Source organism: Monodon monoceros, unplaced genomic scaffold, assembly GCF_005190385.1.
Source record: "Monodon monoceros isolate NGI ecotype Baffin Bay Population unplaced genomic scaffold, NGI_Narwhal_1 Super_Scaffold_19, whole genome shotgun sequence".
NCBI classification, from domain to species: domain Eukaryota; kingdom Metazoa; phylum Chordata; class Mammalia; order Artiodactyla; family Monodontidae; genus Monodon; species Monodon monoceros.
Genome location: NW_021703775.1, coordinates 51844301 through 51858773, shown reverse-complemented (window position 1 = coordinate 51858773; position 14473 = coordinate 51844301). Strand labels below are relative to the sequence as shown.

Here is a 14473-nt window from a genome sequence, read left to right as displayed (position 1 = left end):
TCCGCCCTTCAGGAAACCTCCACGGCCCGACTTGTTTCCCAGCCTTGGCATGTCCAAACACACGTAACCACGTTACGCACACAGCTTCTCATTTCCTACCCCCGTTCCCAGGTGAAGAAAGAGGCAGGTGAGGGCACTGCTCGGCTGGTGGGGGGAGAGGAGTCCCCAAGAGGGACAGGCCCCTTCCCCGCTCCTGCAGGGAGCTTCCCGGACAAGAAAAGGGGCAGAGTGCTTTGGGGCAGGAGGTTTCAGAGTATTCAGCCCCTTCACCTTGCGACTCATAAACGTTGTGTGTGGGGGAAGTCGCCTCCCGGTTTCTGGGACTCATGGGGCTTCGCTGCCCAGAACGGTCCACCCGGGGTGTCGAGTCCCTGTAGGGAAATGAGACACAGCTGCACTCCCGGCTCGCGGGCCTCGTGGTATATATCCATATATATATATATATATATATTTATGATTTCTAATTTTATTATAAAATAAAAGCAGAAATATTTCCCGAAGAACATTCACATGAGGACATAACAGGGAGATGGCAAGTCTGCGGCTCGGAGGCACGCTCTGCCGGGAGCACGGCGGCCACAGTCCCAGGAGGAAGAGGAGAGCGAGTGGCGGGGCCTCACCAAAGCAGAGGGGCAAGCGGCAGGGGGGCGTTCAGCGGCTTCCCTGCCGCCGCCCTTGCTCTTTCACTTAAGTTACTAGGCAGCGCTGACACCTGCAGCCCCCAGCTGACCCCGGGGGGAGGGCCTCTGGAGAAAGCCCGGGTTCAAAGGCCCTGTCTTTTCTTTGCTCTTCCCCCTCCCACTCCCACCCCCGTAAAGTGAGGAATGGGGGGAGGGCAAATAGACCGCCAGGCACGAGGAGAAAGACCGACGCGTACAGCCCGCGAGGTGCAGGAGGCTGGCGGAGAGGAGAAACCGAAAAACAGAGATAGAGTAATGGAAACCTAGCGAGAGATGGCAAGCCGGAAGTACAGCGGGAAACAGAGACAGTGCAGAGGGGGAAAGCAAGAAGAAGAAAGGGAAAGAAGAGAGAAGAGAAGGGGAATGAGAGGAAGAAAGAGCAAGGAAGGCAAGGGAAGAGAGCGGAAGAGGAGGCACGGAGAGAGAGTAGGAGAATGGTGTATAATTTATTCCCTTCCCTGGTTCAAGACCCGGTCCCAGGCCTCCAAAGGATCTCCAAAGAAGCAACTTGTTGAAAATAAATCCCGAACAAAGACTAAACCAGAGAGCCATCCGCCCTGCCCGGGCCGGCAGTTCTGCCCGCTCAGCGCGCGGGTCTTTCAGTACCTGGTGGGGCCGCCGGCGCGGGGCACCCTCCGGACACGGTCCTTCTCAGGTCCCGAGCGACCAGCCCAGAAGGCAAGCACGTCGAGGCAGGCGGGGCTCTAGGAGCCCAGGTCCACGAGGTTGGCCGACATGGGGTTGAGGATGGAGTCCTGCAGGCCGTGGTGATGCTGCAGTGGGTCCGAGCCGCCTCCCCCCGGCACGGCCACGGGCACGGCGCTGGGGCCCGGAGGGTGGCCCAGGCTGTGCAGGGACGGCAGCCCGGGTGGCGGCGGCGGGCTGAGCAGCAGCGCGGGGCTGGACGACGAGTGGTCTGGCGTCCCCGACGGCGTCTTCTCGTCCTCCGAGCTGCCTAGCACAGACTTGCCACTGCCGTTCAGCGACGCAGCCAGCGGATTGTGGCTGTTGGAGTTGGAGTTCTCGCTGTTCTCCCTGCAAGTGCAGGAGCAAAGCAGCCGGGTCAGCAGGGAAACCGAGGCTGCTCGGCGCCGCGTCGCCCTGAGCCAGAGCCGCCGCGCGCTGCCTGCGGGTGTTTTCGGTTTCTAACATGTTTCGCGGCCAAGCCTGGGCTCTGGCTCTTTCAGTCCCTCCAGACCCGATTTCTCTCTTATACCTTCTCCCTGTATCGTTTCTATCTCCCCACCTCTCCTGCTCTCAATCTCACGAATATCTTTCTGCTCTCCGTGTGTTCTGCCCTCCCTGCCTACCCCCACTGAGTGGCTAACTTTTCTTTTCCAGAGCAGAGGGGCAGGGGAGCAGGGTTCATTGGAGTTGTAGGGAACAGGGACAGGGAGGAAGAGAAGGTGCCTGGGTTTTCAGATCACTCTTGGCTACTCAAGCCAGGGTTTGTTGCGGAGAAGTGGGTCCAGGAGAGTCAGGGATCCTAGACTCTAGGCTGAGGGTCCACTTGAGGTTGGGGATCTCACAGGTCCTCATCTCCCTTTGCTTTTCTCTGCTTGAGGGAAAACCCTGTCTGAGGGACAGGTTCCTGGAGCTAAGGGTCATTTCCCTCTAGTTCCAAACTGCCAGGCCTTGTTAGGGTTTTCCTTGCTTGGCCTAGGAACGAGACCCTAAAGATGCAGGACTCCCTTTCCCTGGTGGCACAGCAGAAACTTCAGCTGGGGGCCTGAAGCTGGGGTGTGGGGGACAGCTTCGGGGAGAAGAGAGAAGGAAGAGTGAAGGGGATTGCTAATCCTGGCCTAGACTTTTTCACCATACCAGAAACTGAGGGACTCTTCAGCCCTCACCTGGGGCCTGACCTGAGAACTTAGTTCTTCAGGACTCTGGATGCATTGTATTCTGGGGGGAGGGGAACCTCAGCAGGGAGAACCCACCTCCTGCCCTGTCTCTGACCGTCGGACAGCCCCTGCCCAGATTTGGAGGTTTGAATTCTTGGGTAGATTCTCTCTTTACTGGCTCCCCAGGGCCTTTTCTTTCTGTTTTCCTGGAAGGGAACTTCCCACAGGGCTGGCAGCTGAATCCTTACAACTGTGGATGCTCCAACCTCATGGTCTTAGAGACCAAGGTCAGCTTGAAGCCACCCCCCCCCCGCCCCCCTGAGTCCCACCGCTGATTCCACTGTTCAGCACCCGCACTCTGACCCTGGCCATTCACTCCGGGCTGCACACACCCCGTACCACAGACCCCAGGTGTCTCGTTTTGCTCTTACACTCAGGCTGATTCTGTTCCCACAGTCAGCTTCTCCCCCTCCAGATTTGGGGTTCTGAGGGGCCAAAGCCACAACGGCCTCATGGTCAACTGCAAGGCTAGTTCAGCAAGTCCTGGTTTCCCTGAGGACAAGCAACTCCCAGCCTTTCTGCTGCTCTCAGCTCACCCCAGACATACCGACCTACCTGCCAAAGAGGGTAGAGCCTGAGCGGAGAGGAGCTAAGGGCTTGGCAGGCCAGGGAAGGACTGCTGGGTCCAACGAGGCAGAAAAAGGGACATGTGTTTCTCTTCTCTCCTAGAGCTGACACTTCCTCCCCAAGCCTTTCACCTCTTGGTCCTTTCAATGCGCGATAAGACTTTCCCTGTCAACCCTCCTATCCAGACAAGGAAAATTCTTCCAGGCCGCTCCACATCCACGTCGTACCAGGAAAGTTCCAATCCCAGTACTGACCCCAAATCACACGGCCTGTAGCTGAGTGAGGTAGACGGGAAGCCCTGGGAAGTGCTGGTGAATTCTCACAGGCAGTCTAAACCCCGCACCCCGCACCGCCCCCCCCGCCATAGTCCTCACCAAAACCCTCTGTCCTCCGACCTTCGGAGGACTAACAGGCCTTGCCTGCTGTGCGCCCCGTGCCTGGAATCCAGGCCTACCGTCTTGCCTTTGTCCCGAAGGTCGCTGCTTCTCCACTTTTGCTCACAAGCGACCAGGGAGTTAGTTGACAACTTCCCGATTGCTCTGCCCGCTTTAGACAAATTTCGGATCACTTGGTCGCCCGCAAGCGCCGTCCGGGTCAGACCAGGCTGCAGCAGGGCCCTTGCTGGGACGAGCGGGCCCAGTTCAAGCCTCTTCAGTGGCTGAGTGGACGCCCTGGGACCCCCTCCCTCGAGCCCGGGGTAGCTGGCGCCGAAGTTCTACTTACTCGTACCTTTCCTTGGCCTCGGCTGCCCGGTCGCGCTGCCGCCGGTTCTTGAACCAGTTGCTGACCTGCGTGGTGGTGAGGCCCGTGGCTTCCGCCAGCTCGCGCTTCTCGCGGGGTGAGGGATAGGGGTTGTGAGCGTACCACTCGCGCAGCACGCTTCGACTCTTTTCCTTGAAGCAGTAGCTGGTCTCCTCGCCGTCCCAGATGGAGCGCGGCAGGGGAAACTTGCGGCGCACTCGGTACTTGCCCACAGCGCCCAGGGGCCGGCCGCGCAGCTTCTCCGCCTCGATGTAGTGCGCCTTGAGCCACAGCTGCTGCAGCTTGGCGTGGTTGTGCGGCGAGAACTGATGGCTCTCCAGGATCTTGTAGAGCTCGCGGAAGTTGCCGCGGTGGAAGGCCACCACCGCCTTGGCCTTGAGCACGCTTTCATTCTTGTGGAGGTGCTCGCAGGCGGGCAGAGACCACAGGAAGCGGCCCAGTCGCTCGATGTTGCCGCCCTGTTGCAGCACCTCGCACACGCACGCCACTTGCTCCTGCGTGAAGCCGAAGGTGGGTAGCATAGACATGGTGCCGGTTGCGCCCGCCCGCGCGCGCCCTCAGCGCGCCGCGCGGTCCGGCATGGGCGCCTCCCCGCCGGACCGTCCGGACCAAGAGGCGGGCGGGGGGGGGGGCCGGCCTGGCGCTGGCTCCCGGAGAACTCCGAGTCACTGCAGGACGTCCCCGAGCCGGCCGCGGGTCCCGCGCCGCTCCGCGCCCCCGCCGCCCACGCACTTCTCCTGAGTCCTCGTCCAAGCCCGGGGGCCGCCCGGGGCGCCGCTCCGCATGCTCCGCGCCCTCCCGCCCGCCAGCCGCTCCCTCGTTCGCTTCTCGCTAGCTCTCCCTCCCGTCTAGCTCGCTCGCTGCTTTTTTAATAATATTATTCTAAGCGGGCATGAGGCGCGGCGGCCCGCGCCCTGATTGGTCTGGTTATCTGACCCGGGGCCTGCCCGCGCCAGACAATAGTCGGAGTCAAATTATTCGCCATGGAGACGCTGTCAGTCACTGGTAACCCGAGCCCGGCGGGCCTGGCGGCTCCCCCCGGCCTGCTCCGCTGACAGATCGCGGGGCTCCATGCAAAGCGTAGGGCAGCCTGAGACGGGAGCCGGAGGCGCTCCAAGAGCCTGGGAGGCGGAGAGGGCCGGGCAGAGGCCGGCGGCGGCGGTGATTGACGGGGCGGACGCCCAAATAGCAAGGGAGGAGCTGGACCCGGGAGGCGGGGGGTGGGGGCGGAGTGGAGACGCGCATAGAAGAAAAGGGGAGGACCGAGGTGGGGAGGAAAGAGAGGAGAAGAGAAGGCGGAGGACGTTAAGGGGGTGCCGGGAAGAAGGGGAGGGAGTGGGGTGGAGGGAGCCACGAGGGGGAAGAAACTTTGCCCAGCTTTTCGCAAGGCCGCGCCGGCTGTCCCCCGGGTCGTCACGCCGCTCCCGGGGCTGCTGTTTGCCGGGTGGATTCTGCCCAGGAGCTGACCAGTGGGGTGGGAGAGTTTGGACGCGCTAGGGCGCCCCTTAAAGATTTGGCTTTTCCTGCTGACAGTGCCCCACCCCCATCCTAGGAGTTCGGGACCCGCGAGGTCCGCGAGGGAGAGGGGGAGGGAGCAAAAGAGAACTGAGGAAAATTTGGCAGTGGCTACAGGCGGACGCTTGAGAATCTACTTCTTGGAGGATCCCGCCTTTCCTCCTTCCCTTAACCGGGCCGGCTGCCCCGCGGCCGGTACCGCCCGGCTGAGCGCTCTTGGCTCTTCGCTGGGCGGGGACTCAGACTTAACCCCACGGGTCCCACGGCCCGAGAAGCTCCCGGCACTTCCGTGTGGCCTCCACGGAAGTTGACTCTGGTGGGCGGCGGCGGTGGTCTGCCCATAGGGATGCGAGGGCAGGGAATCTAGGATGGTCTTGGCCCTTCTCCTGTGGGTGGTCGGGGAGGCAAGATCCACCACCTTCTGGCCTCTCAGCTTGGACTCGGCTCTGGCCAATTCCAACATGAGAACCGGGTCGCCGAGCTCCGGAATGAGGGGCTTAAAAAGGGGATCCTATTTTTTGCTTCTTTGTCACAGCGCGTGTGTAAACACGTGGCGCTGGTTCTCTGGGAGAAGGGCAGGCGAGTGGGTGGGAGGGCTGGAGTGGAAGAGGGGGTGTTGCGGCTGTTTCTACGGTTTTGAAAAGCCCCGGGGTTAGCTCCTTCCCCGACTGGTCTTTCCCACCTCCGTTTCCCGTCTTGGCTCTGAGCTGTTGCAGGCTGGAGCCTCGCTGGCTCCCAGTGCCAGGACTCAAGCTAAAACAGAGCCCCGGCTCTGCCTTCAGCTTAGGACTGTGTAATCTGTGTCTAGGCCACATTTCTTGGTTCCTACCCCTTTAAATTTACTCAGAAGTTTGTGCTAGGAGCACTGGAATGCGGGTCCAGAACCCTGGGTTCAAGCTGTGACTTTGCTTGGTGTTTTTGAGCAAGTCTCCTACTTGTTCCTCTAACCCTTAGTAACATTTCCCAAAGTTTACCCCCTGCTCTAGCATTCTAGACGTCCTGTGGGGGACTTGCAGTCATGAAAGAGTGGAACCCTGTGATACTCCCTAAGACTTTTGCCTCTGGGGGCCTGTCCAGATGTATGGAGACCACAGGATTATCAAAGTATGTTCCAAGCCAGTGGCAGGGACAGCTCCCTGCAGAATCTCAGGTGGCATGCTCAGAGCCTGCATCAGTCTGTTGAGAGGAGCCCTACTGTGTCCAGGCCACTTTATCCAGAGTCCCGTGTGCTGCCACACAGGGTTTGCCCCAGAGTCAGGCTTAGAGGACTCTGGAAGACATGAGGAAGTACTTACCCTTGGCTGCAGTGAGGTTCAGAGCCCACCTTACTCGTCCCAAAAAAGGGCAACCTACTCTTTCCAAGACCTCTTCCTCAGCCACGTGGTTAACGACTGGCAGGCAGGTCCCACCTCTGGCCATGGCGGTCTTACATCTTGGCAAGATCAAGTCCTAACTGTTGGGGAGCACCCTAGTCTGGTGCAGGTGAGTGGGACTGGTAGTAACTTCCTGGTGTGAGACTTTGGGCCAGTTTATGGTCTCCACCTCATTCTCTCTATTAGATGAGGCCTGTGTGATCTTTCAGGTCCCTGTTGCTAGAATGAGTCTAAGAATACTAACCTTGAAAAAGTGGGTAAACTGCAACCTCAGCCACAGCTTCCACTGGGAATATGCCCCTCCCTGGACCCTTGGAGCTTCAAGATTGAACTTCCTTCGGGACTGGGTCCTGCCCATGTTCAGCTAAGGCAGATTTTCTGGAGCTTCAGACTCACTGTCCCTTCTAGTGTTGCTCTCTTTGTGGCCTCTGGGTGCTGAGGCCAAGGGTCAGACCTGCCGGGAGAACACACGTGGTACCTGCCATCTTGGATAATATAGTGTGTGCCATATGAAAAGAGTAAGCGCAAAAAACCTGTAACATCATTACTCAATGCATGGGTGTGTGTCCATATGCCACTAGTTCTGCCCTTCCCCCATATCTGTAGGAAACCAGTTTTAGCAGGTCTGGGCTAGAACCTTTTGCCAGCAGAGGCAGCTGAGCGCCTGCCCTAAAAAAGGCTAGGAGCTCAGCTAGGGTCTCTTTACACTCTGCAGCCCCCTCCCTGCCTAGCCCCCTTCCTGACAGCCTTTGCCACAGGACAGAGCACTTGGCAGGCATTTGGGTCCTCCAGGATTTGATAGATGCCAGCCTGACCCTAAGGCAATCTCAGCCCCAGGTTCCAGTGCTCAGAGCAGCTGCTGGAGAGGCCTGAGGGTGCCAGACACGGTGGGTCTACCCCACCCCAATCCAAGGAATCTATGGACTATGCAATCTATTCCTCCCCTAAGACACACCTGAAAGGCCTGCACAACTGGAAGCTCCATGGCTGGGGAGGAGAAAACTTGGTAGACCTGTGGAAATTTGGGCTTTATTGAAATGTCTCCTTTCATCTCCAAAGTGGGCCTGGAGTCCTTTGGGATAGACTTTCTGGAAGGCAGCAGCAGGGGTGGATGGGTGAGCTTTAACGAGCCCACACTGACCCAATGCCTTTGCCCCGACTCTTGGTCAGGGACAGTCTGAGGCTGGGCCCCCGCAGATGGCACCTATTGTCCATCCCAGGGGCAGCACATGGCCCACTCCCGGGACTTTTGGAGAAAGGGAGAAAACAGCGGAACCAACCTCGCAAGGGCTCCCCTGACTTTGGTTTGGGGCTTTTCATAAAGAAGGGGTTGCTAAGGAAAAGGAGCTGCTAGCCGGCTATTTCCAACGCCAGCAGAGAAGGGGTCGGGGGTTCGGTGCCAAACCAGAGAACCAGACCTTTTCTTTTCTTTAATCTTTATTTTTCCAGCCTGTAAAGATTGCAGAAATCCCCTGGGCAGACTCCGGCCCTGGCGCCGCCCGCCTCAAGCCCTCCCCGCCGTTCTGCATCTCTGGGGTGTCCCGGCCCGGGGGTGGGGAAGCAGGGCGCACCCGCCCGGAACCCGGGGTGGGCCGACCGCGGCCGCAGAGCCCTGTTCCCCCCACACTCGCTCCCACCCGGCCTCCCGCTTGGGCCTCGCTCGCGTTTCGGTGAAAGCGGGGCTCCCGCCGCCGCCCCGCCGCCCCGCCTGCCCCCTGGCATTTGCGACCCCCAGCACCGCACGGTTTTCTGTGTTGGCCGACTTTTGGGGCAGGTCAGGGCGCGGGAATTCCGCGCGAAGCAATTCTCCGTTTTTGAAGACGGTTCCGGTGGCGCCCGGGGATACAGGGAACTGGGCTCCGGGTGGCCGCCCTCGTGAAACGGAGCGAAACGGTGCATCGCCTGCGCCGCACGTGGCTGGCACGGTCCCGGGCCCCCAAGGGCCGGAGCAGCAGTGTCCAGCGGGGGCAGCCGCTGCCCCTCCGCCCTGCAGGCCTTTTGCCCCGGACCCATGCGGCGGCCTGGGCCGCCCTCAGGAGCAAACGGTTTGGAGGCCGCAGGCTCACAGGGGATCTGGTTCTAAACGAAAAGAGCGAGAACGTAGGGCTTGGGGTCGGTCTGGAGGCTGGCAAACCCGGGAATAGGCCCGGGGCGGCGCCAGGGCCGAACAGGACTTGAGACGGGTCCCCAGGTCCCGGGCGCTACCCGCTTGCCTACGACGCCCGTCCCGGCTCGCGGCCTTGCGTCCCCGCTCGCGGTCACGGCTCGGTCCTGGAGCCTTTCGTACCCGCGCCGCGCTCCCTCCGGGGCTGGCAGGGGACGCCGGGCCCCTTTGCCTGGGAAGGGGTTGGGGACTGGGGGGCGCGGGCGCGGGCTTGGGGGATCGGGCATCCGGGTGAGGGGGCCAGGTTCTCGGCTTTGGGGTCAGGAAGCGGCCGAAGTCCGCCGCCGGGTTTTTTCCGCGGAGGCGCGGAGGACCTGGGCACTGCGGCCCTGCCTTCGGCCGGGTCTGCCCGCGGGCGCCCCCACGCGGCAGGTCCCAGAGTCCGGGTCTGTGGGTCGATGCTCGGTTTCCCGAAGGCCTCTAAAGGAGCAGGGAGAGGGCGCCGGGAGGGCCCGCAGGTTCCTCCCTGCTCACCACCCCCAGCACTAACCGGCCGGATGCACAGGCAGAGAGGACACGAGAAGTGGGGTGCGTCCGGGCAGCGCGCTCCCTCGGAGACAGACACACACCCGTTCCGAGGCGCATTAGGTTGCCCGGGTCTGATCCCACGATCCTTGGGGAACAGTCACCGGCTTTTCACCCTCGCGTGTCCCCCCGCCTGGAGACTCCGGATCTGCCTGGCACACAGTGGAAATGTTCGAATGAATGTTTGAATGACCAGTGGGATCTGACTGACAGCAACAACTGGGAAGTACCAGGCCAATAAGAGAATGGCCCTCTTCCGCCTCTTTCCTTCTGTGCTTCACTTCCAGTCCCCTTCCGGCCCTCCTTTCTTTGCAGGGGAAGACTCAGATCTGTGACGGCTTTCTCCAACCAGAAGTACTGGGTGCTGGAGTCTCTGTAGGGCTATGTAGAGGCTACAGACCGAACGCGCTGCTCTTAGAAATTACAGATCTAACTGCCTATAGCATTACCAGGTCCCCCTGGGCTGCAGGAAAGAAAGTTTTCCAAGTAGAGTTATTCTAGTTTTTGTGGGGCTGCTGTCTTTAGTTGCATTTCCTTAGTTACTTTACAAAAATCCTCTGTAGGTAACGTGTAGATCAGGTTTCCTGTAAGAAGTGACTTTTTTTTTTTTTTCCTTCTTTCCATTACCTGTGAGAAATTCTATCCGAGAGTAGGGATTCCTGGCTTGGCACTTCTCTCTCACTGCTGTATCTATTTTTATTACCATTAATTACAGTGCATCAGCCCCGCTCATCAGCGACACCCCTCCCCCTGGCCGGTGACTGCTCTTGGCTCTCCTGACTTGGGTAGCACCTGGGCCAGAGGGCACTCCCACCCCGCCATTGAAGGCAGCCACACAGGGGTTTCCACCAAGTTCTGCATTTGAAAAGGGAACCTGGAAAAAGCCAAGATTATTCTTAACTTGGAAATCCAATACTTTATTTTGTTGTCTCTGTGAATTAAGGCTAAAATCCAGGGGCTGTTTCTTATAGGAGAATGTTTGCTAATTAACTTAGGCACATTGCTGTGAGAATGCTTTAATAAAGTAGGTAGAAACAAGACACAGCCCTGCTGGGGAAGGCACGTAGCTCAGGGAAACCTGTGCCCGAGGCTGCTGCAGAGGATCCAGGTCAATGTCAGCCTCTAATAGATGTCCTCTGGTAGCACCGTGGCATTCTGTTTTGTGACGACAGGTGGGGTTGGCCCTTTGGCAATTACCATCTCTGTTCCAACCATTCTAATACAGTTGCACTGTTAGTAAACGCTCACATATAGGGCAGATAGGCTGGGCGGGGCCGAGGACGTGGGCTTTGGCAGCAGACAAGCCTGGGTCCTTGGTCCAGACCCACCACTTAAGTAAGGCTCTCAACCTTGGAGCCTTATTTTGCTCATGTGTAAAACGGGGATAATAACCCAGTGTTGGCACACAACAAGCATTCAACGTTTGCTTATTGAATACAGTTGCATTGGGGATTGGAGATAAAAGTTTGTGAAACATCTGACTGACAAGAGGTGCTCAATCATTGAGGCTGTTGTTATCAGGATGTGATGGGATGGTGTGTTTACACAATTGCGTGTGATTTCAGAAAGCACCTGACTTAAGTGTCAAAAGGCAGATTTAATTTCCAGGTGACAAATATTATCAAGCCCCTCTTGATTCCCAGACCCGGGCTAGGCACTGTGGGAAGTGCTCAGTTGTGTGACGGGAGGTCCTGGAGCAGTTGGAGAGACAGAAGCTCGTACGTGTGAGACTCCCTTGGTCTCTGCAGTTCACCATCCGCGGCAGCCTTGGAGAAGGTGTGGGCTTTGGTGTCAGGCTATCTGGGTTAAATCCTGCCTCTGCCACTTAATAACAGGGTGACCAAGGGCAAGCTACTCAATCTTATGGAGTCAGTTTCCCAGTCTAGGGAGAATAAAAAGTAGGCGTAACAAACACCTTTGCTCTCAGGGGCTGGGGAAGTGGAAATGAGCTAAGCATGTGAAAAGGCTGGGTCCCCATTCAGAAAGGAATAGGAGAACTTCAGGGGCCATAATGTTTTCTATTATCTTATGGTGTTTTCAGGATTTTGGTCTCATTAAGACAATTCTCAAAGCAAAAGACAGCTGCATACGGGCGTGACATCGCATGTTCCTTTAGGGTTGAGACCAAGGCTTCTCCCCCTGTTGTGTTTGCTCTCAGCGTTGAGGACAAAGCAGAACTCACGCTGAAAGCTCCATAGGCGGGTGTGGATTGTGATTGTGCCTTGTGACCTAGAGTAAAGGGAGCGACTCCCCCTCTGCTCCCTAACTCCTTCCTTCTCAGCCCCCTGTGCCTTGAGATAGAGCCAGGAGTATCTGTTCAAATGTCTTCCACTCATAGAGTATCTTCTGTAGACAAAGCAGTATACTAATGCAGAGTGGGTATAAAGTGGGGATTATTAGCATTTACAGAGGAGGAGATAGGTTCAGAGGTTAAGCAACTTGACCAAGGTCATACGGCTGGTAAGGAGCCTCTGAAACTTCAGCTCTTAAGGCCAAAATCCATACTATCAGCCATAAGCCAGTTACTGCCTTTAGTTCCTTTGTCATAGCAAAAGTAATAATAGGAAGAATTTACTGAAGGCCTATGTGCCAGGCATTGTGACATCTCACATAATGTCCAAACACCTCCATGAGCCAGGCATAATTAACTGCTCCATTTTGCAGGTGGTGACACTGAGGCTCAGAGAGGTTGAGTACAACTCCAGAAGCTATGGCAGAGCTGAGTTCTTGAATCCAGGCTGTTCAGCTGCAGAATCTATGCTCTGACCCACTTCATTGAGAGCTTTCCCACTAAACTCTCCTCCCTCACCCCCAAGCCTTTCTTCTCTCTGAGTTCAGGTTCCCCAGGCATTTCCAGCTACCAGCGGTTAGAGTTCCATGTAGCTGTCAGGAAGATAGGGCTAGGCTCTAGGAAGAGCCAGCTCTCCCTGCCTCAGGTTTCAGCCTCCACGCCCCGGGGTTCGTGGCCTTCGCTCCCTGCCAGCCCCTGCAGGGCAGGAGTCCACTGTGACCAGGGCAAGCTGTACGGCGGTAGCCTCAACCCCAAGTTGATAAAGTCTGGTATGTACTCATGGCTCCCATTATGTCTGGGCTGAGCTTGTGGGACTCAGAGAATTAAAGTGTCTGAGGCAAGGCACTTGGATGTGCAAGCTCAGAAATTCACTCAGACCAACAGAAGAGACAAAAGAATGAATTTCTTATAAGGATTCAGGACTAGCACATGGATTCAAGGGCAGGGGACACCACTGTCCTTAACAGCGGTGGAACCAAAAACTGGAAACTAGTTAGATATCACGGCAGGCACTTTTTCTCCCTCTGGGTGGCGGAACAGTCTCCTCTCTCGGAGAATCTTTGTTCTCTCTCCGAAGAGCAGCTCTCTCTGTTTCTTCTCTTTTTAATACTTCCCTAGCCTTTAGTGTGTCCCCCGCTCCGGGTACTCAGGAGGCACTCCCAAATCTCTGCCCCCGTTCCAAATTCTTGAGAGAGAGAGAATCTTATAGGCTCATCTTGGGTCGGGTGGTTCCCACTCCAATCAGTGATGCTGTGTGGGTGGGTGGGCGGGACTATATGGCGCCCCGCCCAATCCGCAGGAACTGTGAGTCCGGCCGTGGGAGAATGAAGTGATTGGTGGGCGGCTACCGGTTTCTAGTCAGCTATGGAATGCCCAAGTCTAGGGCCTGGTACCCAGAGGCATTAAACAAATTAGTTCCTTTGCTTTCCCCTTCTCCCCACTCCCCAATGTGGTGCCTTTTCCAGTCCATCCATCACAAATCAGCCAGAGCTACCAAATCAGAGCCCAGATATGATGACCCCACTCTGTGTTTAAATTCCTGCAATGGCACCCGTTAACCTCATGATGAAATTTAGACTTCTTAGCGTGGCTTATGAGGCCCTTTATCATCGGACTTTGCACGTATATCTAGCTTATTTCTCCACGCTACCCATTTCTTTCTCAAGACTTTAGCCATCCAGAGTGATTAACGTGCACTCTTCCACTCCTGTGGTAGAAACCCATCACCACCCACTTATGCCTCCCTGACCCTGGGCTTGGCTGTGTGACAGGCTTGGACCAATGAAATGTGTGTGGGTGAGCAGATGCTTCTATAGACATTGCAAGGTGCCACCAGGACTCTTTCATCTTTTGCCCTCGTACCCCAGATAGGTGCTACTCCAGCCCATGTCACAGGATGAAAAAGATGGAGCAGAGCCCAACCTGTAGCAGGGTCACAGGTGGCCTGCAGCCTACCACTTTTGGTAAATTTTCAATACTCTTCCAAGTTTATTTGGCCAGAATTAACGCTGCCTAGGAAGAGCTTGCAGAATGGACATAAGGCTGCAGGTACAAACAAATCTTCCTGAGTCACCCCCCACCCTCCATTCCCACCATACCCCTTCTTTTTAAAAGTCTAGTCTATCCTGTACAGCATCCCAGCAGATGGATGGATAGTGAGGCCTTTATAAATCAATGGTGGATCCCCCACTAGAGCTGGCATGATCTGGGTTCTCGAAGGTGCTCTTTTGAACTTCTTACTACACAGGACTCACTATTTCAGATTCCATAAGCTGAGTTTGCTCCATAGTTAATCTATGTTGGCCAAAGTCAGCATCTAGCCTCTGGGTGTGTTTGAAAACTCAGAGGTCATGGGATGTTGTCCATCACACACGCATGCACACACAGGTACACATGTTCATATCCGTGGAGGTGTCTAGGGACAGGAAATCACATACTGTTGAACACATATTCCCAGCCATACTGGGCACAGTCCTCCAGCGTTGACCCTAGAAGTTCAGATCCTTCTGTGGGTGGGTCTGTGATGGGCTATGAACCCAGCATGTAGTCCTCTCCACCCATGGCTGTGAAACTGAAACCTCCTCCTTAATACTCACAGGGGCTGTTGGAGCTCTTGATTCTCAGTAGATTGTACTACCAGCTGACACATTCCCTCCTCAAAGAACATACACTCTAATTTTCTACACAGAACATAC

The 14473-nt window shown here is 56.7% G+C and overlaps 2 protein-coding genes across 3 annotated transcripts in view; both read right to left on the bottom strand.

Moving 5' to 3' along the window:
* Positions 1-530: 530 nt before the first annotated feature.
* Positions 531-4437, bottom strand: SIX2 (SIX homeobox 2). 2 transcript variants are annotated; one of them, XM_029232373.1, is made up of 2 exons: positions 3872-4437; positions 531-1715 (listed from the first exon to the last, which is right to left on the bottom strand). In XM_029232373.1, the coding sequence occupies exons 1-2, from the start codon at positions 4435-4437 to the stop codon at positions 1385-1387; spliced, it is 897 nt and encodes a 298-aa protein (XP_029088206.1). In that variant the 3' UTR covers positions 531-1384. The 2 variants fall into 2 exon arrangements, with proteins under 2 accessions (XP_029088206.1, XP_029088207.1); XM_029232374.1 differs by having other exon boundaries at positions 3878-4437.
* Positions 4438-4909: 472 nt separating this feature from the next.
* LOC114900466 (basic proline-rich protein-like) overlaps positions 4910-14473 on the bottom strand; it is a 129481-nt gene continuing 119917 nt past the window's right edge. Inside the window, exons 6-8 of the mRNA XM_029231616.1 lie at positions 8933-9382; positions 8370-8877; positions 4910-5031 (exon numbers count right to left, since the gene is read on the bottom strand). Of these exons, the coding sequence (XP_029087449.1) occupies positions 4910-5031; positions 8370-8877; positions 8933-9382 (1080 nt within the window). The remainder of the gene's footprint in view (positions 5032-8369; positions 8878-8932; positions 9383-14473) is intronic.

What these genes read in the sequence shown, in the direction of transcription:
- SIX2 (XM_029232373.1), bottom strand. Translation starts at nt 4,437, where the DNA reads ATGTCTATGCTACCCACCTTCGGCTTCACGCAGGAGCAAGTGGCGTGC. An exon ending in GAGGCCAAGGAAAGGTACGA is followed by an intron (nt 1,716 to 3,871) that starts GTAAGTAGAACT and finishes CTGCACTTGCAG; the next exon opens with GGAGAACAGCGAGAACTCCA.